The sequence below is a fragment of the Aureobasidium namibiae genome (genome assembly GCF_000721765.1).
Source record: "Aureobasidium namibiae CBS 147.97 unplaced genomic scaffold scaffold_4, whole genome shotgun sequence".
NCBI lineage: Eukaryota > Fungi > Ascomycota > Dothideomycetes > Dothideales > Saccotheciaceae > Aureobasidium > Aureobasidium namibiae.
Window position 1 is genome coordinate 433,060 of NW_013581205.1, and position 22,966 is coordinate 456,025.

The window sequence follows — 22,966 nt, forward strand, 5'->3', positions numbered from 1 at the left end:
CTTCACAAGGTATTACCGCTGACATGCGCTGAGCCGCGGGCGACCGCGATCCAAGTGTTCGATGACATTGCATCATTGCCGATTGATTTGATATACAGGTGGAACTACACCTTGGACTACCTCCTTGGCAGAGTGTTATGCTTCTCAATGTCCGCGGTATGATGGCGATCGTTGTCAGGTGTAGTTCCCGGAGAGACAGGATCTATGAGGTGAAGGTCACCGCGATGTGCAAAGCAGAAGACCAGCTGGGCATATAAGAGCCATGCTGCCTGCTGTTCAGGACTAAACAGCAAACCGATCTCCTGTCTACTCCTGCACACCCCCAAGACACTCTCGTTTCTTTCCACTCAACTCTCCATCACTCTTGCCACATTCCAGCGAACCAATCATGCGTTTCACTCAGACAATCTTCGCCGTCGCAGCTCTTTCTGCCATCGGCTTTGCTGATGACAACGGCCCCTGCGACGACCAGAATGACAATGGCGTCACCTGCGTGAACGGCACACCTGTCAGCAGCAATGGCGTCGCACTCGACACAAACACTGTTACCGACTCCGCAGCCGCCTCAACTTCTACTGGCAACTCTCGCCTCTCGGTCATCACATCAACTGATACCAACATCCTGGTCTCGACGACCAGAAATGTTGTTTTGGATACTACCTCGCTTCCTCACTCCCTCGATACACGCACATCGACCTACCTGAACACTGTCGTCCAGACTCTCGACTCTGCTTACACCACCAACACCTTGAACACCAACACTGTCACTGCGACTTCCAGAGTTGGAGGTGATGCAGTCACCACTACTGCTTCGACCAACACTATCACCACCGGCACTGCTGCTTCATCGAGCTCTACCTCTTCGGGCGCTGCTGGGGCTCTCCAGACTGCGGGAAACGTTGCTTCCTTTGGTGTCGCCATTGCCGCTCTTGGTTTCGCTGCTGCTCTCTAAGTAATGGTCTGATAAAGTCAATCGCAGAGTACCTCGATGCGATTGTGAAGGGTGTTGAGGATACACAGAGAGGACCTGGGAGTATTGGGACCAAATGCCAATTGACAAAGTTGGACAGGATAGCTATCTGGGGGAGATTATGAGTCCAGGATATGTATGTTGATTGATATTTGTGTAGCAAATTCCCAGCTTCTATCATGAATTCACTCTCCGTTTGATGTTTCGTGTCCTGATACGTGCTTGTTGTCGAGATGTTGCCTCGACAGGCAGAACGTAGGACAGCAACGAGTAAGCCTTTGATTCTTGATCATTTCAACAGGTCGTGCAAGAACGGTCTGATGTTAGAGTCGCTTCGACGTTGGCAACAAACGGGAGCGCCACATGAGGGCGGATGTTGCCGGCGTCACCAATGCAAATGATGCGATTGGCCGAGGCTCGGTGGCATTCAGATGAACGATGACACGAGGGGTTTCGATGCATGCGATGACAAAGTAATTACTGCGAGCTTCTTCTGCACCCCTTCTCACTCTATCATCTTTCGCCTTTCTCTCCTCGAATACCGATACCCTCTCTCCATCCCTTCGCCATAGCTACCGTCAATTGACTCGATTCTTCAACCCCGCGATCAAGGCCTCAATCCAAAAGTATAATAGTGACGTTTGCCGAACCATTTCGGTCGCCGCAAGACATCTTTCTTCTCCTACAAGCAATTCGACTGCACCAATCCACAAGACATAGCACAACATGTCCTTCTCATCCCTCGTATCCGATCTGACATACCGCGACCGCAATGGCGGCAACGACGACAGACGCGGTCCCATGTCGCGACAGGTCTCGACCATGTCTCGTGCCCGATCTTACGCCAGCACCGCAGCCACAAGCGTCAGCATCACCGGAGACATCTCGAGTCAGCTTCACGGCGGTTACAGTCACCCTCTCGCTCGCGCATGGCAGGCTGAGCGCCAGTTGACAAAGTCGATGCTCATCTATCCTTTGTTCATCACCGACAACCCTGACGAGGAGACGCTGATTCCTTCATTGCCTGGACAATACCGCCGCGGCCTCAACAAGATTGTCCCCTTCCTCCGCCCTTTGATCGCAAAGGGCCTCAAGTCGGTCATTCTGTTCGGTGTACCGCTTCACCCTGACGCCAAAGACGCTCTGGGCACTTCAGCCGACGACCCGACCGGTCCCGTCATCGCCTCGATCCGCCTGCTGCGCAAGGCTTTCCCCTCGCTCTTCATTACTGCAGACGTATGTCTGTGCGAGTACACCAGCCACGGTCACTGTGGTATCTTGCGCGAGGACGGCAGTTTGAACAATGCTCTGTCCGTCGACCGCATCTCGGATGTCGCCATGGCATATGCCGAGGCTGGTGCTCACTGCGTTGCTCCTTCCGACATGAACGATGGCCGCATCCGCGCCATCAAGCTCAAGCTCATCGAAGCTGGAATCGCACACAAGGTTGTCCTCATGTCCTACTCGGCCAAATTCAGCGGCTGTCTGTACGGCCCCTTCCGTGATGCTGCTGGCAGCTCACCCTCGTTCGGCGACAGAAGGTAAGTTTTCGCCCTTTCTTATATCCTACAATCTAGCATACTAATCCTCCACCTCCCAGATGCTACCAACTGCCCCCCGGCGGCCGCGGTCTCGCCCGCCGAGCAATCGTCCGCGACATCAACGAAGGCGCCGATATCATCATGGTCAAGCCCGCCTCTCAATACCTCGACATTATCAGTGACGCAAAAGAGATTGGCAAGGACTTGCCTGTCGCCGCATACCAGGTCAGCGGTGAATACGCCATGATTTGCGCGGCTGCCAAGGCTGGCGTGTTTGATTTGAAGACCATGGCTTTTGAAGCCACCGAAGGCATTCTTCGTGCTGGCGCGAGTATTGTTGTTTCGTACTTTACTCCTGATTTCTTGGATTGGTTGGAGAACTAGATGATGAAGGTTGAAGAAGCAGGAACACTGGTTTGTTCCTGCTTGTATGACTCACCCTTTTTGCTGCATACCCTGCTCTTTCTTCTTCGGTGGGCAGGAGTTCTTTCTTCTTCGGATGGCGTTTTTTGCTGGGATGACAGCCTTGTTCCTTCTGAGCGATCTTGCCTTTTCTTCTTGCTGTTGCGCTTTTTATTAATGATACCGAAAAAAAAGAATATCACGAACCCGCATCTCAACTCTACTCAGAGTCTTCTCCCTTCTCTGATACAATAGTGTCTCGCTTTGTTGTGCCGAACTTCGAGCTTGAGCGACTAGAGAATTGAATGGTCCAAGATTCAAGAGAGAGCAGCTAACACAGAAGCAAAGATTACATAGAATGCCGTCAGTCTCAACTTCTCAGGACCATACTTGTCCAAAAAGAAAAAGAAACTCCTTCATTGAGCAATCGGCCTCAATGCCAAAGATTAAGAGGTAGTTTTCACGAAGTAGAGATCACAAGCTGTGTTACTAGTACAAGTCTATGGGACAAGCACCAGGTCCATGTCTCTAGGAAAAGGCACCTGGCATTTCCAACTCTCGTGACTGATGCAAATATTCTCCCTGATTGTGTGGCTCGGTATTTGTGAGATATTGGTGGTAGCATCGGATCCATGGACCTGGTTTACTACTTGATACGGAGATTTCTCGAGAACAGTATGCAGGCTACAATCCCACCGACCGAACGAGCTTTCACCGTCATCCTCGAGAGTGGCTTCGACATCGGATGATTCGTTGAGCGGGGTTTCGACCTCAAGAGGCTTCGAGGACTGGTTCGAGAGGAGTTGTCCTCAGGTTGCGTTGAGGGGCGAATATAGCCGAAGCGTAGGGTGGGCATGTTTTCATTCGTACGTCAGGAGTCTAAGTAAGCAGCTTAAGCCGCCTATGCTTACTATCCTTAAGTCACGGTATAGAGAGTGGTGATTGTACAAAGTCACTGGGTTAAGCTAGCATTCAAGTCTTTATCATCCCGTTCTGATTATGCTCCACCAGAGACGAGCGAGATCGACGCTGTGGAATAGAAGGACTTCGATCATATCGACAGCAAGCTTTTTCTGATGAGGACACTTCTTAGATGAAAGAGTTGTACCAACGAACTTTTTCATATACTCCAGGACAGATTGACCTTGAAAACGAGATGTTTTCTATTGTAACGTCTTCCGGATGATGTTCAGTCTCATAGCCAGTGGTTCCAATGAGATCTCCAGCACGAGCACCTGGAAGTGCCTCTCTAAGTCTCAACAATGGAGTGATGGAGGATTATTGCCCCGGTCTTTGTCAGACAGAAGGGTTAGCAATGAATCGATAACAGACAGACGGTTAGCGGCTCGCTGCACAAGCATTGTCTGCGTGGTGATGATATCCTGCCAATCCTTTGTTTGAAGCATAGCGATCCTCATACTTTTCAAATTTACGCAGGTCGTAGACATGACTGGTATCTGTTTTCAGTGCCACTACATTCATCTGCCTGAGAACGGGACCGGCAGCCAATCAGATGCATCTTCCGCTGGCCACGAAAGCGACACAGTCGAGTATTGGAACCTCGGCAGACAGACTGGTATTGTCTCTCTTGTTCGTGATGAATCTAGAGACATTTGTTCGGGTATCGATGAGTAATGCTCTTGCCTTGTATTGAAATCGAGGACCCATGAGCGTAAACGAATGCCTCTGGGTTGGCAGCACGGCCCGGAACTTTGTCGTCATCACATTCTCTGATGGCGCTGAGTGCGTTTGACTGATCCGGAGAAAATGGCTGATGATCCGCGAGTTGCTTGATAATGGAGACGGTTCAAGTTTGGAAGTGGCTACTGCTGGCGTTTTGTGCCGTGTGCTGCGATTTGCTGCCGCTCGAGCTTCGCACAGGACGCGTTCTGACAGAAGCTCCAAGGCATCGTGGTCTGGCGATCCTTCGTCTTGTTGAATCTTTCTTTATTCTCACGAAGGTCGATTTGACTGTGGAAACACGAATATCATGCTCTATAATAAAGCCGAAATATTGTGTCTCGGGTGGTGGATGGTTCCGAGCCAACTGGCAGTCCCGCGAAATCACGCCAACGTCATTCCGTCCTGACCAGATCATTCCTTCTAACCTTTATAGGGCTATGCATCTTGGTCATTCCCAGCCTCGATCTTCTTTCACGAATCGCAAAGCATCGATATGTCGTTCGTGCATATGACCGGCCGATTTTGGGCGCCACGGGATCGACTGCCAACTCCAGCTTTCGCTACCTGTAGGAGTCACATCGACGTCTCGGATCTTGACATCGTTACCAACGACCAGTTCCTGGAGATCTGAACCAGCCAGCTGGGACCGACGTGTTTGCTTGGCTGGCCTAAGTGGGTTCCTCATCCACATTATTCGCTATCATCCCTGCAGACATCAACCTTGACCAACCAAGCATGAAGAAGTAGTGTGTACCTGACATCGTCGCGCCAATCAGAGACTTGAGATGACATTTCGGTCAACACATCTGATGGGAATCATGGAAAAACCATGGCCAAGAGACTTGCCTTCTGGTTCGCTGCGGAGACTGGTATGTGGTCACTGACTATGCTCTTGTGGACGGGCTAGGACGTAGTGTAGGTCTTGCATCATCACCGAGCATGACCATATCATGAGGCTTGGGTCAAGTTTGGGAACGAGATGCATCCAGACATCCCTCTTGTCTCTGAGACTGGGACTGAACTTGCAATCCGCCTCAACGACTCAAGCTATTTGAATTGCACGCCAGCTTAATCACTTGAAGGATGGTGCGACGTCCATCCACCACTTCCACATTCGCAAGTCAACGAACAGGAAGTATCCATGAACCAAGAGAAGACAGGGCCCTCTCTACCAATCCTACAACCGATGTTATTATACCGTCGGTCTTGCTAAATGCGCTCACGTCTGGTCCTTACAACACACACCCGAACCAATACCAGGAAAAGACGACCCAGGAAAGCAACAATGGATTTGACGTACGTGAGGTAGCACGGCAGCTACACGAAGAGACATCTCGTATCCTCGCCCGCTCTGCCAGTGTCTCTGTTGCTGAGCTAGCCCGCAATGCGGCGCCCACATCTGCACATGAGTTGCGCAAGACCAGTCTGGATCCAAACTTTGGTTCGAGTCTAGAGGATAGGCAATTGAGCCCACGCCAGACAGATCCGGGACGACACGCCTTGTCCACGGTGACAGAAGGAAAGGTTCTGGCAAGTCGCAAGCCGGCGACCACCAATGATTACTTTGGTGATTATACTATTGGAACACAGGGTCATCCACTACCGCGACGCACATCTTCCGGTATCAGCGCTTCAAGGAAGTCCCGAGTGGACGAACCTAGTCCAACCCATCCAAACCCGTTTCGATCGTCAAACAGGAACCCCTCGAATGATATCAACGTCACTCGAGTAAGCACACAAAGATCTCGACGATCCACAGCAGGCGGATCTCGCAAAGAGAGTATCGTGCAGCGCTCTGCTTCTATTGTACTCAATACGGTCGAAGACGTGAAAGAAGCCATACGAAGGAGTAGCATCTACGACGTCTACGAGAAAGCTAAAACGCGTGGTATCGAACTACAAAGAAGCAAATGGGCCATGCGACTCTTCGAGTATACATTCTATCTCATACTTGTCGCCTTCGTATACTTTGTCCTCGTTGGAGTACCCTTGTGGAAAGGTGCCGTTTACTGGTTGTACTGGGTGTTCAAACACAAGTTCGCCGTCCCTGGAACATGGTATGTTGTCCATCTACTACGAAGCTCTGGGTTTCTGATGCGTACAGGGCCGTCACCATCGGTATTGCTTTCCTCTACGCTTGGACTCCGCTGCTTGTCTTCTTCGAAAAAGACCCGCCCATGCCTGTTGATATTGACAACATTGATCCCAACCGAACACCCGGTGTCCACAACACAGCGCTCATGATACCCTGTTACAAGAGCGCCAATATCATTGGTCCTACTCTAGAGGCAGCCTTGAAGATCTTTCCGCCTTCACACATCTTCGTCATCGCCAACGGTAACAGTCCAACCCCGCTTGATGATACTGAATTAGTATGTCGTCCCTACGGAGTCAACCATGTCTGGTCTCCCGTCGGCTCGAAAATCGTCGCACAGTTTGTGGGATGTTACGCTGCAAAAGGCTTCAAGAACGTCCTCCTCATCGACGATGATTGCGCTCTCCCTCCGAATTTCCCCATTGTCAGCGACAGAATGACGCCGATGATCAAATGTATAGGGTATACGATCAAATCTGTGGGACCAGAATCATCTCGAGGTACTTTGTGTCAACAGGCTCAAGATTTGGAGTACAAGATCAGTGGCATTCAACGAGCCTTGGCTGGATACATGGGCAGCGCAACCTTTCCTCACGGCGCTATCTCGCTCTGGGACCGTGAGTTTCTGATTCAGACGTTCTACAAACACCCAGGCTTCAGTGTCTCCGAGGACTGGTTCTTTGGTCATGTGGCTAGACAGCTTGGCTCCAGAATCACGATGTGTACCTCGGTCTTCATCGAGACCGAAACACCGAATGCTGTCTTTTTCAGCTCTGGCGGCGCACGAGGAGGTTTCGGTGAGATGACCATCTTCAAACAACGCTTCTATCGCTGGAATTTCTTCTTCGTTAACGGTATGTACTATAACATGGCCTACATCCTGGGTTCCTGGAGACTCGGCTTCTGGGAGATAGGAGCCAAACTTTTCGTGTTTCAAGAAGTCTACGAGACACTGTTGTACCTCTTTACGCCATTCGTACTTCCTATCTCAATCATCGTACGCCCGGAGTTTTTCGGTTATTTGTTTGCGGGCACATTTATGTTGTATTTCCTCAACGCCATCATCTTCAACGAGCTCCATCTGAGGTTGAAGAGGGAAAGAGTTGGATCTACGTGTCTCTATCTCTATTACATGCCATACAAGATCGTGCTCACGTTCATCAATGTTGGCAGCTGCTACTACTCACTATACAAGTATGCCCAGTACTTCGCTCGGCGCCACCCAAAAATTGTCGAAGACGAGAAAGCAGTCGATGTAGTCTTGAGGATGGAAGAACAGCAGGATACCCTGGCCGATCAAGGACGACGCATGACCATCACAGCAGTCGGTGCTCAAACTCAAGGATCACTGATTGAACAAACACCTTCTGGACCTACGGAGAGAAAGATGACAATTACCACTCTAGGCCCCAAACTTGACATCCAACCCATGTCTCCAGTGATGGAGCAACCAGAGCAGTTCACGCCCGCCATCAGACTCCAAGGCGAACGTGTCAGTTTTGGCTCTGTCAGCCGACACAGCAACAGCTCAGCAGTCAAGTTCGAGCGTATACCGAGCCACACCTCCGAAGGCATCTCGCCAGGCCAGAACGTTGAGCGGCCCTTGAACACACTACCTGCAGCATCTATGGATCAATCTAGGCGCTCACCTAGCATCCGATCAGACCATTCACGTCGCTCTGCCAGTGTTCGCTCAGACTCGCTGCGTCGCTCTATCAGTCTTACCCACTCGCCCATCTCTGCCGACTTTGCGTCTCCTGGCTTTGAAGAACTGATGGATAGATTGGCGCTTGTGGAATCGAGACTCAACCCCAACACGGTTTCTGCTGTTGAAGTTGACATAGTTGAGAAAACTGTACCTACTGTGCCAGAGGCGTCGCGATATTTGGAGTATTTCGAGACGGTACCGAGGATCTCGGAGGAAGAGGACGATGACGAGGATTACGAGTTGGAGAAATTAGAAAAGTCTGGTTCGAGGAAGACTGATGATTCGAGGAGTATGGTATAAGTTGGGAGATGTGGTCAAGTTGGAAGGTCTGGTTCAGATGGTCGTGTATATAAGTAATTCGACAATTGGAGATCACAGTACACAATACGATCGTATGGCACTGGCCAACAGAACCGCATATCCTTCCCTATGAGTTATTATTCACGTTGCAGATCTCCTTTGCAGCTTCCCAGCTCAATGTCGAAGGGATTGAAGTCGTCATCAATCCCGAAAGCCGAGTCAATGAAGGGTCATAGAGCCATGTCGACTGATGGAAAGCACTCGAATGGCGACGAGAACAGGAGATTACAGTATGTTAGCAGGCAGAACACCGACACCATGTCAGAGCTTGTGTCCCATGGAGATCGGGGTTGTATCAAGGGCCACTGAATCCATCCACTCGCGAGCTGATAGCCGACTAGGCGCATCTTCCATCAGTCGCGAAGGCGATGCAGTCGAGTGATAATGGAAAAGTATTGATGGAGAAAGTCGCTTTGCCTCTCTTGTACTTGTTACAACCAAGAGCTTATGTTTGCTCAGACGTTGATGAACAGTCCCCATGGGTTACACTGTACCGAGATCGTGAGAACATGAGCGTGAGCGAATGTCTCGAGGTCGGCAGCACGGCCTAGGACACTCTCACTATCCGGACGATACCTCGTTGCGGAGAAGTGTATTCGACCAGTCCGGAGAAGATGGTTGATGGCCCGTGATTTGCTTAATGATATAGATGGCTTTTGGGTTCGAAAGTCGCTACTGCCGGCGTTTTTGTGCCGTATGCTTAGGTTGCTTCCGGTTAAAGGTTTGCATTGGAGTCCTTGACTTGACTCTAAACATTCAATGCACCATGCTCTTGCAATCTTTGATCTTATCAAGTCTCCGAGCATCAGTTGCGACCTGGCACTATGGGTCCCACGCTCAACAATGAGGCTGAAATATTGTATGCCGGGTAGTGGTTGAAATCCGGAAGTTTCGACGTCCCCACCTCCACGCAATCGTACCTTCTAACCTTTCTAGGGTTGCGCATCTTGAACCTTCTCGGTCTGGATCTTGAACTCATTCAGCCTCGACCTTTTGCACACGCAATGTAAAAACATCAAGATGTCCTCCTCGCACCCATGGGGCCCGTTCTGGCCGGCTCGGAAACGACTGCCATCTCTAGCTCTCGATACCTGCATTCGTCACATTGTCACTGCCGATTTGGGTATTGACATAGTCACCAACGATCAAGTACCCCCAGGTGGCGCCGATCTGTCTCCTTGGTTGGCTTAAGGAATCTTTCTATCCCACCGTCGCCATCATCCCTGCAGACATCAATCTTGACCGAGCAAGCATGAAGAAGTAACCTGCATCTGATACGCTCATGCCAATCAGAGCTTTGAAACCACGCTTCGGGGAACACACCTCTAGAGATGATCATGCGAAGATCCAAATTGGCTCGGTACTTCAGTCGACGCCACTCGAAAACTGTCGAAGCTGAGAAAAGAGTCGTTGTATATCTGTGGAGAGAGGAGCAGCAACAACAGTATCGAGCTACTCTGGCTGGTCAGCAACACCGTTCAACAATCACAGCAGGTGATTTCCCAAACCAGGCATCATCAATGGTGGAACAAATGCCGTCTGGGCCCCCGGAGCCAAGAACGATAGCCACTACTTCTCAAGGCCCAAGACTCGATATCCAACCCGTATTACGGTTTATGAAGGAGCAACTAGAGCAATCCGCTCAAGCAACTAGTCCCCAAGACGAGCGTGTCAGTATTGGCTCCAACAGTTCCGCCATCAATACCGAACGACGACGCAATCACACCCCCAAAGACATATCAGCAAGCCAGGATATCGTACCTCCCTTACATCCCACACCTAAAAGATCTCCAGGCGAACACGAACACTCGCCGAGTCTTTATTCAAAGTCTGCAGATAATTCCACCACACCCTCACACACATCTGCTGATTTCGAGACTCCCGATTTTGCGGAACTGATGGATGGATTGGCGATTGTGATGTCGAAGTTAAACCCTCGTAATGATTCTGTTGTTGGGATAGATTCTGCTATTGGTGGTTTTGGCATAGCTGAGGAAGTCGCGGCTGTTGTGCCTGATGCATCGCGGTATTCTGGTTATATCGTTATGGTGCCGAGGATCTCAGAGGAAGAGGAAGACGAGGAGCATGAGAGGGAGAGAATTGGACGATCGAATGAGAATAAGAATGATGTGTCGAGGAGTACGATATAGGGCTGGAGACGGGGTTTGAGTTTGAGAGTCTGGTATCGCATGGTCTTATGTATATACAGCAATCTGATGGCATTGTGTTTGCAAATGACAAAAGTGTGAAGAGTCGGGAACGACTTAGGGAAAATACAGATCATTTGCAAATCAATGTTGGAAATGATTGCAGATGTTACTCATCATAGATTCGTTACTTGCTTGAATTTGGAAAGGGAACAACCATCCTTCTGCACTTGCGCCTCGCTTGGAAGAAACAGGAAGACCAGCTTCCGACCTTTCCGTCAATACATGTCCAAAGGGCAAGCTATTACCAAAAACATGAAACCTCGCCGCAGATTTGCAAGAATTGCGTTGTTGTCGCTGGATGCAAAAGTTCGACTTCACGAAAGCGTAGCCATCATCAAGGCAATCTTTCTAGCCTGCTTTCTCTCCTTCTCGGCGGCTATGAAGAACGAGTCAGCCAGATGTTCAAGATATACTGTGCGGTCTACGCAGGAAAAAGACACACCGATCACCGCGCAGACCTGACAAGCGCCATCCTACCTTTCCGGTCCTTTTCGACACGAATGACTTCTCTCTTGGGACTTCTGTCCCGCTCCACATATTCGACGATTCCTCGGTCGGGACGACGTTCTCTGTACTCGACCATCTCGTAGCCACTTTGTTGTGGTTGTGCTACGATGATTTGACCGTGATGGTGGTGTTGTTGGGCTTCACGTTCGAGACGAAGAGCGCGGGCTTCGGCTTCCAGGGCGCGGACTTCGGCGTGGACGTCACGGCTGTGTTCGCGGCGGCGCTCGGGCAGCACGATAGTCATGGGTTGTTGTGGAGGTGGAACAGGCCGGGCTGGCTCCTGGATGTAGATAGGAGCAGGAGGTGGAGCAGGAGCTTGTTCTCTAATATAGATAGGAGCTGGAGGAGGAGCGGGCGGAGGGTCGCGAATGTAGATAGTCTGTGGCTGAGGTGGAGGCGGGGCGGGCGATGGGTGGCGAACTGTACGAGCTGGAGAACTGCGGCGAGTACGAGAGGAGCGTGCAGGAGAGGGTGCACGAACGCTGGGAGGGTTGATCCACTCGGTCTTGAGGTGCTCATAGTGCTCCTCGGCGGGCTCGTCGTAACGGTACGTCTTGGTTTCTGCTCCCATCAGCAAGTGGACACATGCGTTGACATAGAAAATGGACTTACTCGGCTCCTTGTATTGCTCGCTGATGCGAATGACTTCGTCAATGTGCTCCTTGTCCAGAGCTCTCTGCACGACAATGAAGTCCTCCTGTTCGCCGTCAGCTGAGATGTTGATGATTGATTGTCGACAGAGTCTCACCTCCTCCTCGAAAGGATAGCCCAGGTTGATGATGGCCTCCTTACGTACCAGCCTCTTGGGCATGCGAGTCTTTCCCTTCTTGCCAATCTTTGGCGGACTGGGACTGCCATGTCTACTGTGCTTGCTGCGTCGACTGACTTCGGTGACACTGCTCCGGCTGCTGCTGCTACTGCTACTGCTAGAGCTGCGAGTGGTCCGTCCACTGCGCTTGGTAGTCGAACTACGAGCATCGCTTCTTGCCCGATCGCGGTTTCCGCGTCTGCGATGGACGCTCTTCTCACGCATGATTTCGACATCGCGATACGAATCCTGCGGAGAATAGTCTCTGCGTCTCACATCTTCGTACTCCTCCTCGTACCAGCCGCCGGGGGGACCGCGTGAGGGAGAGCGTCGACGCGGCAGTGGGATCGGAACGCCAGGTGGGATGCGGTACTCGTCTTGCTCGTAACGACGTAGTGGTCGACGGTCGAAGGTGTCGAGACTGCTCTGCCTCCTCTGTAGACCTGGACGAGGGACGTTCCTGGTCTCGCGAAACTCGAAATCACGATCGATGATCGACTTTCTCCTGTAGGGTGCGAGCTGGAGGTCGGCAAGCTCGCGAGGGTCTCTGTCACCAAAGAGTTCACGGTCTGAACGACGGGGTCTGGCAGCAGGGCCATACGAGTCTTCGGCGAAAACATCTCTTTCACGTCGAGGAGGCGGACCTCTGTCGATTCTCTCCTCTATATGTATATCTTGGCGACCTGGGCGGTCATGTTCGGTGAATCGGAAAGTCTCGCGTTCCTCGACAGGGGCAGGAGGTCTGCGTGAGTAGCGTTCGAAGCGGTCGCGGTCCCATCGTTGTGCTTGGGGTTCTTCTCCGTAGGCAAGGTCGTTGCTGGAATGGCGGCCGTATTGCGAGCGCGACATGACGAAGGATGTCTCTGACCCTGACGGGTAGGATGTTTGGTAGAAACGGTTGTGAGTTTGGTAGCGCGGGGATATTTGGGGTGTAAGCTTCAGCAGCGCAGAGATGCCCGACGACTCTTGTGACACGTCTTTCCGAGAAGCTTTTTGTGCTGTTTCTTGTTTCTGAGACTCGACTTCTCTCAAAGACCAGGCTTGTGCAAAAGTCAGGAAATGTCCAGAATCAGGAAGGTACGCGACGGGGAGCAGTCGCGGTCCAAGCTGCAAGTCGGCGCCCAAATTCAAGGCAGAAACGTCATTCAAGCCCATCGACACCCAATGACTGTACAAGTCAAACCTCCTTGCCGTCCTTCTCTATCCAATCGCTCTTCCGCCTTACTGCGACTTTATGCCTTGTTTCCTGGTTTGCGGCACTCTCTCCCTTCTGTCTTGATGACCTGCACACAGACCACACGGACTACACGTCGCACACTGTCTTAATCACATCTTGCTGCATGACGAACCAAAGTGTTGAGTATATGTTCACTAAAATTACACCTCCCACCACGTACGGCCACAGTCAGCTGAAAACTGGGCATCCCGTCCGCTCTGCCATACATAAGCAGTTGAACGGCAGATTAGTACTACGGTGGGTGACCACGTGGGAATCCCTGCTGCTGTACGTTTTGCTCTCAGAACATAACCTCATCCTTTTGCTTCGCCTCTGCCTAAACGACATCCTCCATACGCAGCATCTTGACTATGTATTTAGCCGCAGATCCAGCCGCTCTTCCCACGCTACATCTTCCCCGCACACACATTCAACTCGTCTTGCCACCACTTGCTCCGTGCCCTATCCCTCAGGCCATCTCAGCATTATGCAGCAGTCAATGGCCCTGCCTGTCTGCCTGCGGGGTTGTGGCTGGCTCGCGGCTGAAAGGCAGACCGGCAAGATCAATTGCTATAAGTAGAGAGGTAGTAGTGTCTGAAGCTAAGTGCTATCATCCATCAGTATCTTGTTGTCGTGTAGAGTAGCAACTATGCTCTCCAGATTCCTTCTACCGCTAACTTCCTTACTTCCTGTTCTGGTCAGCAGCCAAACCCCGGTGGAAAACAATGCTCTGGGCACACCCAATCTTGTCCACAATGGAAGCTTCACCAAAGGGACTCCAGGATGGGTGAGCAAACCTTCTGGTACTGTCCAGGATGGTATGCTCTGCGTCATCGTTCCTGCCAACACTACTGCCAAAGCAAGCTACATCCAGACCACTCAAAACTTTACTCAGATCAAGAACGACATCTACTATCTGAATTTCACCGCCTACGCCGCTCAACCCGTCAACATCTGGATCCAGACGAATGGTTATGATCCTTCCGCTGGGGGCGCTCCAGTCGATCCCAACCTGAACACCACCCAGGTCCCTTTGACAACGATTCCAGGACCTTTCTCATTCATCTTTTCACCTGCCAATCAAGAAAATAACTCTACGTTGACCTTCTTCCTTGGTGGAAGCAACAATCTCACGAACGAGATCTGTCTCAGCGATGTATCTCTCCATCGTATCAACCGCTTGCCGTACTTCCAAGACACTGGAAGAGCGATCAAGATCAACCAGCTCGGCTACCTGCCAAATGGTCCAAAACTCGCTACGCTGGTCTCGAAAAGCAACTCGTCCTTGACATGGCATCTAAAGAACAGTAGCGGTACATCGGTTTCATCTGGCCGGACATTCCCTTTCGGCAACGATACATCATCTGGCGTAAACGTGCATACTATTGACTTCACGAACTACACTAGCATAGGCGCCAACTTCCGTCTGCAAATAGATGGTAGCGAACCCAGCTATCCTTTTGCCATATCGGACCAGTTGTACACAACACTCCCTCAGGATGCGATGCAATTTTTCTACCAGCAGCGTAGTGGTATTGCCATCGATGCTGAGCTTGTTGGATCGCAATATGCTCGGCCAGCCGGTCATGTCAATGTCTTCCCAAATCAAGGCGATGTCGTGACACCTTGTCAGTATGCTTGGGAGTCGAATGTCACATATCTCGAACCATGGACATGCAACTACACACTCGACGTATCGCAAGGATGGTATGATGCTGGAGATCAGGGTAAATATGTTGTCAACGGAGGCATTTCGACGGCTCAAATCCTGATGGCGTACGAACGAACGTTGTGGACAACAAACAACACTTTACAGTATAAGCCGGTCAGTGATGGGTCTTTGAGGATACCAGAACGCTACAACGGCTACCCTGACTTCCTCGATGAAGCTCGCTGGGAAATGGAGTTTATGCTCAAGATGCAAGTTCCTGCAAACTCTCCGCCCCAGCTATTTAATGGTTCATATATTGGTAAGTATCACGAAGACAGATCATTTGCCGTTGCTAACGTGTACCAGACATGTCAGGACTTGTCCATCATAAGATGCACGATAACCAATGGACGCCATTGCCAACACCTCCAAACCTCGATCCCAAACGAAGAGAGCTTCATCGCCCATCCACAGCTGCAACTCTCAATATGGTAGCCACGGCAGCTATGAGTGCAAGACTCTGGGGTCTGTTCGACGCCGATTTTGCTAAAAGATGCTTGGATGCTGCCCGCGTAGGTTACGCTGCCGCCAAAGCCAATCCTGCTATCTACGCTCCAGGTACTGATTGGGACCTCGGAGGTGGTGCATACAGCGATGACGATGTGCGAGATGAGTTCTACTGGGCAGCTGCGGAGATGTACATCACGACCTCTGAAGCTCAGTTTGAGAATGATGTCATATCTAACTACTATTACACTGCCAACGCATCGACTCTGTTTCCTGACGGTGGCTTTGGATGGTCGTCCATGCAGGCGATAGCACAGCTCAACCTTGCCGCTGTACCGAACAACATCACTGGAAGAAACGCAATCATCAAGTCGGTAATGACAGGCGCCGATCAGTATATCGCTATCCAGCAAACACAACCCACGGATGTCTACATAACCTCATACCCCTGGGGCAGCAACAGCAACCAACTCAACTGCATTCAAGTAGTCGCAACGGCCTATGATATCTCGCGCAACACGTCTTACCGCACCTCTGCCTTGTCAGGCATGGACTACATCTTCGGCCGCAACGCAATCTCTCAATCCTACGTCCACGGCTATGGCACCAAGACATCGAGCAACATACATTCTCGCCTGTATGCTGCTGAACTCAGTCGTCTGATCGTCCAAGATCCTATTGTTCCGCCACCACCCAAGGGAGCTATGGCTGGTGGTGCTAATGAGAGTCCTGCGGATCCACCTGCTGATGATGTGTTGAAGGGTTGTGTGGGTCAATTCTGCTATGTGGATGACGTGAACAGTTATAGTACTAATGAGGTGGCTATCAATTGGGGTAGTGCGTTGGCTTGGGTGGCTAGTTGGGCAAGTAACCATTAGGTCATGAGAGTCTCATGCTTTGTTTAGTTGTAGGTGATTTTGTTTAGCTTGTATCTAAGCTGCTCTTTGGGCAGGGGAGTCGCATCACAACTGCCTCAATTGCAACTCTAGCTAACATTAGCCAGTATCAGCGTACCCACAGTGCCGGGTCTCTTTGTGCAAAATCATTGAATGCTAGAGGCTGGCATTCCTTTCGCTGAACCGGGTCACTCTCGCCTTACACTTAGAAAAGTTGCTCCATTTGAGCATGTGTTGCACGTCATACATCGTGCAATTTGACAAAAACGATCGACAACATCTAGAAGCGGACACGAGGGCTAGGGATTCATTGTCGGATTGCAAAAAGGGCATGGAGACAGCCATTCAAGGTCGTTCTTGCCTCAAGCTTGATACAGTGCCTTCTTTCGACAGTGCGATGCACGTTTTACGTCGTGCAAGTCGACGGACTGGTGGTTGATTATATCGCAAATACGAACATAGTTGCCCGCGGTTACATTGTCAGTCTACACAAAGGTCTAGAGATTGCCTTTCGTCAACCGGGTCACTTTCGACGGCATCTTTGCACCATCATCCCGTTCAATTGGGTGGAGCTTGTTATACATTGTGTAAGCCGACGGGCTGCTAGTTAAAGATTTTGTAGAAAGGTAAACGATGCTGAATAGTCATTGTCGGCTTGCAAACGGGTCAGGACCACCCACCGTCGCTCACAAAACAACGATCAGAGCACCCAAGGCGAGGACGACCCGATTGGCGAAACGGGTGTCGCCTTTGGCCGTTGTGAATGATCTTTGATCGACGACGGTGCCAGCAGTGTGGGTGCGATGGTGCTGGCTGGTGCTGGCTGAGGTTGTTGCTGCAGATGTTGTGATCAGATTCAACTGCTGAAAGAGCATATTATATACAGAATCATACTCCCCAGTGATATGGATGTTGGGAGGTGCTTGAGAGTTGAAGCTTTCCTGTTGGTAATGCTTCCGAAAGTCGATGTAGATGAGATGGTGAAGGTTGCCAACGAAAGTCACCTTCGTCCTTCGATGAGGGGTTCTGAGCTCCTTATCGCCCCTGACTACGTGTTCAGGGTAGACTCGTAGATGATCAGAGTAATATCAGAGCAGCGTTGAAATATCTAGACTTTCCTTTTCACACGTGCTGGAGGGGTTTGCGACTTGCATGGCATTCGCACGATGACAAGATTACGAGGGCAGGGTGGTGGAGGTCCGAGCTCAACAAACAAATTGACAAGAGACGGCAACAAATGTTCATTTAATCACACCAGACACACAAGATGCAGGCAATCACAGCAAGGAGTCGACCAGTACTAAGGAGCGCTCAGCTCTGCTTCCGCTATCGCTATGCGACCGACGCACCCTCTTCGGCACCGCCGCTACTTCTCAAACTCCGCTCCGACCTGAAGACGGCCATGAAGGCCAAAGACACCAACCGTCTCAACGTATTGCGCGGTCTGCTGGCCGAAGTCACCAACGCCGCAAAGACAGCACAGCCTCTCGACTCAGACATGAAGCTCCTGGGTCTGTTGCGCAAGCGTACGTCGGCAGCCACGCAAGCAGCCAAGGAGTTCTCCGACGCTGGAAGAGCAGACTTGACGGAAAAGGAAAATGCTGCCATCAAGGTGTTGGAGGAATACGCTGGCAACGTCGAGACTGTGGGTGAAGATTACATCAAGGAGGTTGTGCAGAGCACCATCAACAGCATCAAGGCTGAGGCCCAAGGTGCAAAGGTCGTCATGGGCGATGTGCTCAAGAAGCTGTTGGCTCCTGGTGGCATCTTCGAGGGCAAGGCCGTCGAGAAGTCTCAGGTCGCAAAGGCTGTCAGACAGTTCTTGGACACAAAGTGATCGCGTCGTGTCGTCCGACACAGCCCATCATTGGTATGTCTACACACCTGGACGCTGTCGTTGCTGATTCTGAAGCTTATCCCTCTCTTTCCAGCTCGCCAACATCCAGCTGAGCCACAGAGGCAGGAACGTCCTTCAGGCCGCTTCCCACATATGTACAAATACCTACCGCGTCATACAGTTGTAAAAATAGTCCTCCCACGCACCTGCCTTGCATGTCACTTTCCTTACCGCGGAGCAAGAAAGCAGAAGTTCATTGGTCTCGCGTCCCTTCCCTTTCTGGTCAACCACGCGTTTCTTTCTGCCCTCGGATCTGGTTCATCTCTGAGACCCGCGGCCCATGTCTCAGGTACCCAGATTGACAATGCTCCTGTTCTTCACCTATCACATCTCTTCGGTGTCCCTGGTTGCTGATTACGACACATGTTCGAATACCCATTCCACTGTGTCACGATGGGCTCCCGTCTGAGCCACTTGCAATGGCAAGCTTTATGGTTTCGACGAAGGTTGACTGTGTGTCAAGTAGTCCAGAGCATGCGCATCTCATTCTCTTACTCAACAGATATGTGCTATGACGATTCCTATGAGTTGTTCTTGCTACCCCACTTTACACCTGGCAGCAGTCGGATCGAGGACTGTTTACGAGGCTCGCAAACATCCAATTGGCAAATCGTATGTTTTTGCGGATAGCAGTGTTCACGACGGCGCAAGACGGTACACCAAAGACACAACGGCTCGCCAGGAACCTGCGGGTCGGTTGTGATTGCGTTCCAGGTGATTTGTTTTTGACACCCTTCCATGGGTCCTATGAGGTCAGTCGTTCTCACATCTACGCCGGGCTGGTCCCTGGCAGTGGGCTGACATGCTTCAAGGTTGACCTAATGAGAGTCAATTCCACCGACTGTATCCAATCATGACAGTCAACACATCCAGTCCGCAACCATCGAGTTCGACACGAGCTTTCTGCATCATCGATTCCTCTCATCAGGTACAACAAACACTATGAAAGTCCCTCAGGTACCCAGGTCCTCGATCTACAGGTTTTTCCGGTCCACATTTCCAGTTGCCAACCCCAGACTTTTCCAACGGCTTTCCCCACGTTCGCTCGTACCTATCTTGGTGGTTCCGCGCATCCGATTTGCGGACATGCGTCCCGTTCCTGGATGATCAGGTACGCGTATGGCTTGTATGACGAGTACCTGCAAGGCCGTACCTCACCCATCCCGTCTTGTGTTGGGCCAATCTTCCTCCAAGTACCTGAAGATCTCCAATACTGTGCCAGTACTCCCGTTAATGCAGTCTCAATTGACAGCTGCTTCAGACACCAATGAAAAGAGCTTGGGGAGAAAAACTGGAAGGAAAGGTCGGATGATGTGGGTCTTTGAGTCCCTCAATATCGCCAATGTGGAAAGCATATCCTTCGCCATGCCCGAGTTAACCTTCGCGTCCGCAAGCATATTCGATCGACACGTACTTTTGGTTCTTCCAATTGGTCAGATCCTTGCCACTGTTCGAACGAAGCTTTCCCCGGATTTGTCTGCTTGATCTGAGCCACCATGCTTGACGCTTGCTTGGTGTCATTGGCCAAGCCATGCTTTTCGTCGACTTCAAAGTCAAGCACTTGGATGAGTGATGATCGAAGATGGCTTCGTCGTGAGGAGTACGAAGCACAAGCAGGTCCTTCTTATTGCCGGACAAGCGCTCGCAAGCTTCATATAAGACGTCTGCTTTCCCTCGCCTTAAATCGATTCTTCTGCCATCACATTCTCAGCTTCTTTCGTTAAACTGATACACAACATGAAGAACGTATACACAACTTTGGGTTTTGCCCTTGGCGCCTCCGCCGCTACCTTGACCGCTCGCGATCAATGCTGCTTCTCTTTGACTGCTACTGGTGGTAAGAGCGGAGTCGTTGGCCAAGTGAGTTATTATACACTCTGAGCGAATCTCGACTTCAATGGTCACCCTCCTGCTGTTTGAAAGATGAGCTAACACATTTCAAAAGCTTGGCGATGGCCAGAACAGGATTGGGCAGACCTCTGGACTCGCCAATGGACAGGGAACCTACTGCATCAACAACGGTGGTCTCACTGATGGAAATGGCCGTGGCTGTATCCTGACCCCTCCCACTACCCAGTTCCAATGTGATGTTGGCGCTTCGCCCACTACTGGCTTTGCCGTCAACTCCAATGGTGACTTGACCTACAACGGCAACACCCAGTTCTACGCCTGCGCTACTGGTGACAATGGTGGCTACAACATCTACACCACCACCTCGAGTGCCCAGACCGGATGTGTCGCAATCGGCCTTAACACTGGTGGCAAGTGCGCTGGCTCCAACGGCTCTGGCAGCTCTTCAGCCAAGCAGTCCTCGGCACCTCCTGCTTCTCAGGCTTCATCTGCTCCTCCTGCTTCCAAGCCTGCATCGTCTGCCCCTCCTGCCTCATCCGCTCCTCCTGCTTCCAAGCCCGCATCATCTGCTCCACCAGCCTCGCAGCCCGCCTCTTCTGCACCTCCCGCTTCGAAGCCTGCCTCATCGGCACCCCCGGCATCTATGCCTCCCGCTTCCATGCCTCCCGCTTCCATGCCTCCTGCCTCCATGCCCCCAGCTTCAGGTCCTCCTGCCGGCAACACTCCTGTGACTGTCTACCAGACCACTACCGTTTACGTCACTAGCTGTCCTGCCAACTGCGCAGCCACCAATGGTGGCGGCATGCCCAGCGGATCTGCACCTCCCGCCTCAGCACCTCCAGCCTCGGCACCCCCAGCCTCAGTCCCTGCTCCCAGCGGTACTTCCACTGGCAACGGAAACGGAAACGGAAACGGGAACGGCAACGGCAATGGAAATGGCAATGGCAATGGAAACGGCAATGGTGGCGCTTGCCCTACTTCTTTGACTGGTGCTTACCAGACCCCTCATGCCATCATCCCTGTCAACAAAGACCAGCCCAGCACCTCCTACGGAACCCAGTACTTCGCCTACCTGAGCTCCAGCAACAGCACCGTCTTCAACTTTGACATCCCCTCCAGCTATGCCGGAAAGCAGTGCAGCGTTGTCTTCCTCTTCCCCAAGCAGGCCGACCTGCAGACCTCTTCTTTCACCATGTCTGGCTCTGGCGGCATCAACTTCGACCAGCTTACCTCTCCTGCTCCCTTGAGCGTTAGCTACGCTAGCTGCCCTGCTGTCAAGAGCAACTTGGGCTCCGTTGCCAATGTCACCCCTGGAAACAGCTACGTGGTTTCCACCGGTGCTTGCGCAGCTGGCACTACTCTGTCCATCCTTGCTAGCAGCACTGGTGGTCTCAGCCTGTCCTACTTCGAGGTAAGAGTTTCGATTCCTTTAACATCTGAATTACCACTAACGAAACGCAGGACTGGAACCCCTCTCCCATTGGTCTCTTCATCACCTCCTGCTAAGTGTAGCATTTGAGGCATGAAATCCAAATGACAAGTCTTTCAACACAAAGGCTTTTACGAAACCACTATTACACCTCCTGGTGAGGAATGACGACTTGCTTGAGTGCAGTATATATACTGTCGCTCCTCACCTTGCCTTTCATTCATGACACTTTTCTCCTTTCTCATACCATATGTACCAGATACACTCATTTCCCTGTAACAATATAGCTTTAAACTCTAGTATATGTCATACAAAATCGATGTTACTGTTGTACTGTCCATCTATTGACATTTCATGCTTCTTCTGTGGGCAATGTGCCTGTAAACAATGGCAACGATTGTAGGATTTGCCACAGCATTCGAAATGCGAGTCGAACAAATTCTGGAAATGAGATTGTGCTTTAAACTATGCTAGAGAAGGTAAAGAGTGAATGAAACGGCAGCCTTTCTGTTGAATTCGATAGAAATGACATGGAAGTAGAGTGAGTAGTCAGAAAGGAGATTGAGAGGCTCAGGCTTGGGGATAGAATGTCTAGTCAGAGCGGGAAGATAGACTCGAGGTTGTACATCACCTCTGAGTTGCCGACTTCGAGGAGATCGATCTCGGCGATGATGGCTTTGTGCCCCCGAGGCAGATATAGCGATTCTGCGTCCACGTGCGAGAAGTGCTGGAGCCGTGCGATCTAGTTGGTCAACAGACTGTGACACTTTCTGTGTTTCTCGATCCTGGCGCCTGAACAACGATGTACTGGCCGGTCCTGTAGCTTATGCACTGAGCCCAAGGGGATTCCGTTGGAGAGTCCTGATATATCGCCGAGCCTCTGAGTTGGGAAGAAAAACGGCATGGAGTATGCGGCGGACGTAGCTGTTGAATGAAGCAGTCTTCTCTTCCAAGCCGAGTACAGCAGCAACCGCCTTTTTGTGATCATCAGGCTTACCTTGGTAGGCTGCGCTTTCCAACAAACTTTTATGAAGCTCCAGAGCGGTCTGAACAGAATGGAGGGTAATCTTGTAGCGTGCTTGGACGGGGCTGAGCCATTCAGAATACTTCTACTCGGCCAAGAGCCGTCCCTTCCATCGACGCATTCTTGTCCAAGAGGCAGATGTGATCTCCACGGCATGTATAGGGAATCGGATTGGCCGGTCGCGATATACAGCGCGTCTAGATATGAGTCT

The 22,966-nt window shown here is 51.2% G+C and overlaps 9 protein-coding genes across 9 annotated transcripts; 8 read left to right on the top strand and 1 right to left on the bottom strand.

The window, feature by feature from the left end:
• Positions 1-388: 388 nt before the first annotated feature.
• On the top strand, positions 389-952 carry M436DRAFT_41855 (uncharacterized protein; the record flags this gene model as incomplete). Its single annotated transcript, XM_013574145.1, has 1 exon — positions 389-952. One exon carries the CDS (start codon positions 389-391, stop codon positions 950-952), a length of 564 nt encoding a protein of 187 aa, XP_013429599.1.
• A 744-nt stretch (positions 953-1,696) lies between these two features.
• On the top strand, positions 1,697-2,895 carry M436DRAFT_70862 (tetrapyrrole biosynthesis, porphobilinogen synthase; the record flags this gene model as incomplete). The annotated part of the gene is made up of 2 exons (XM_013574300.1): positions 1,697-2,511; positions 2,571-2,895. The coding sequence occupies 2 exons, from the start codon at positions 1,697-1,699 to the stop codon at positions 2,893-2,895; spliced, it is 1,140 nt and encodes a 379-aa protein (XP_013429754.1).
• A 3,540-nt stretch (positions 2,896-6,435) lies between these two features.
• Positions 6,436-8,039, top strand: M436DRAFT_14405 (uncharacterized protein; the record flags this gene model as incomplete). The annotated part of the gene is made up of 2 exons (XM_013573923.1): positions 6,436-6,653; positions 6,701-8,039. Coding segments are annotated over 2 exons (1,557 nt in total), but the record flags the coding sequence as incomplete, so codon positions are not given.
• Positions 8,040-10,090: 2,051 nt separating this feature from the next.
• Positions 10,091-10,909, top strand: M436DRAFT_61767 (uncharacterized protein; the record flags this gene model as incomplete). The annotated part of the gene is made up of 1 exon (XM_013574213.1): positions 10,091-10,909. One exon carries the CDS (start codon positions 10,091-10,093, stop codon positions 10,907-10,909), a length of 819 nt encoding a protein of 272 aa, XP_013429667.1.
• A 505-nt stretch (positions 10,910-11,414) lies between these two features.
• On the bottom strand, positions 11,415-13,133 carry M436DRAFT_41934 (uncharacterized protein; the record flags this gene model as incomplete). The annotated part of the gene is made up of 3 exons (XM_013574159.1): positions 11,415-12,037; positions 12,089-12,173; positions 12,225-13,133. The coding sequence occupies 3 exons, from the start codon at positions 13,131-13,133 to the stop codon at positions 11,415-11,417; spliced, it is 1,617 nt and encodes a 538-aa protein (XP_013429613.1).
• A 515-nt stretch (positions 13,134-13,648) lies between these two features.
• Positions 13,649-14,080, top strand: M436DRAFT_41809 (uncharacterized protein; the record flags this gene model as incomplete). The annotated part of the gene is made up of 1 exon (XM_013574135.1): positions 13,649-14,080. The coding sequence occupies one exon, from the start codon at positions 13,649-13,651 to the stop codon at positions 14,078-14,080; it is 432 nt and encodes a 143-aa protein (XP_013429589.1).
• Positions 14,081-14,149: 69 nt separating this feature from the next.
• Positions 14,150-16,536, top strand: M436DRAFT_79768 (Six-hairpin glycosidase; the record flags this gene model as incomplete). Its single annotated transcript, XM_013574396.1, has 2 exons — positions 14,150-15,470; positions 15,518-16,536. 2 exons carry the CDS (start codon positions 14,150-14,152, stop codon positions 16,534-16,536), a joined length of 2,340 nt encoding a protein of 779 aa, XP_013429850.1.
• A 1,285-nt stretch (positions 16,537-17,821) lies between these two features.
• Positions 17,822-18,391, top strand: M436DRAFT_61770 (GatB/YqeY domain-containing protein; the record flags this gene model as incomplete). Its single annotated transcript, XM_013574214.1, has 1 exon — positions 17,822-18,391. One exon carries the CDS (start codon positions 17,822-17,824, stop codon positions 18,389-18,391), a length of 570 nt encoding a protein of 189 aa, XP_013429668.1.
• Positions 18,392-20,188: 1,797 nt separating this feature from the next.
• M436DRAFT_41696 (uncharacterized protein) lies at positions 20,189-21,808 on the top strand (the record flags this gene model as incomplete). The annotated part of the gene is made up of 4 exons (XM_013574112.1): positions 20,189-20,311; positions 20,397-20,709; positions 21,136-21,713; positions 21,764-21,808. The coding sequence occupies 4 exons, from the start codon at positions 20,189-20,191 to the stop codon at positions 21,806-21,808; spliced, it is 1,059 nt and encodes a 352-aa protein (XP_013429566.1).
• Between the last annotated feature and the right edge of the window lie 1,158 nt (positions 21,809-22,966).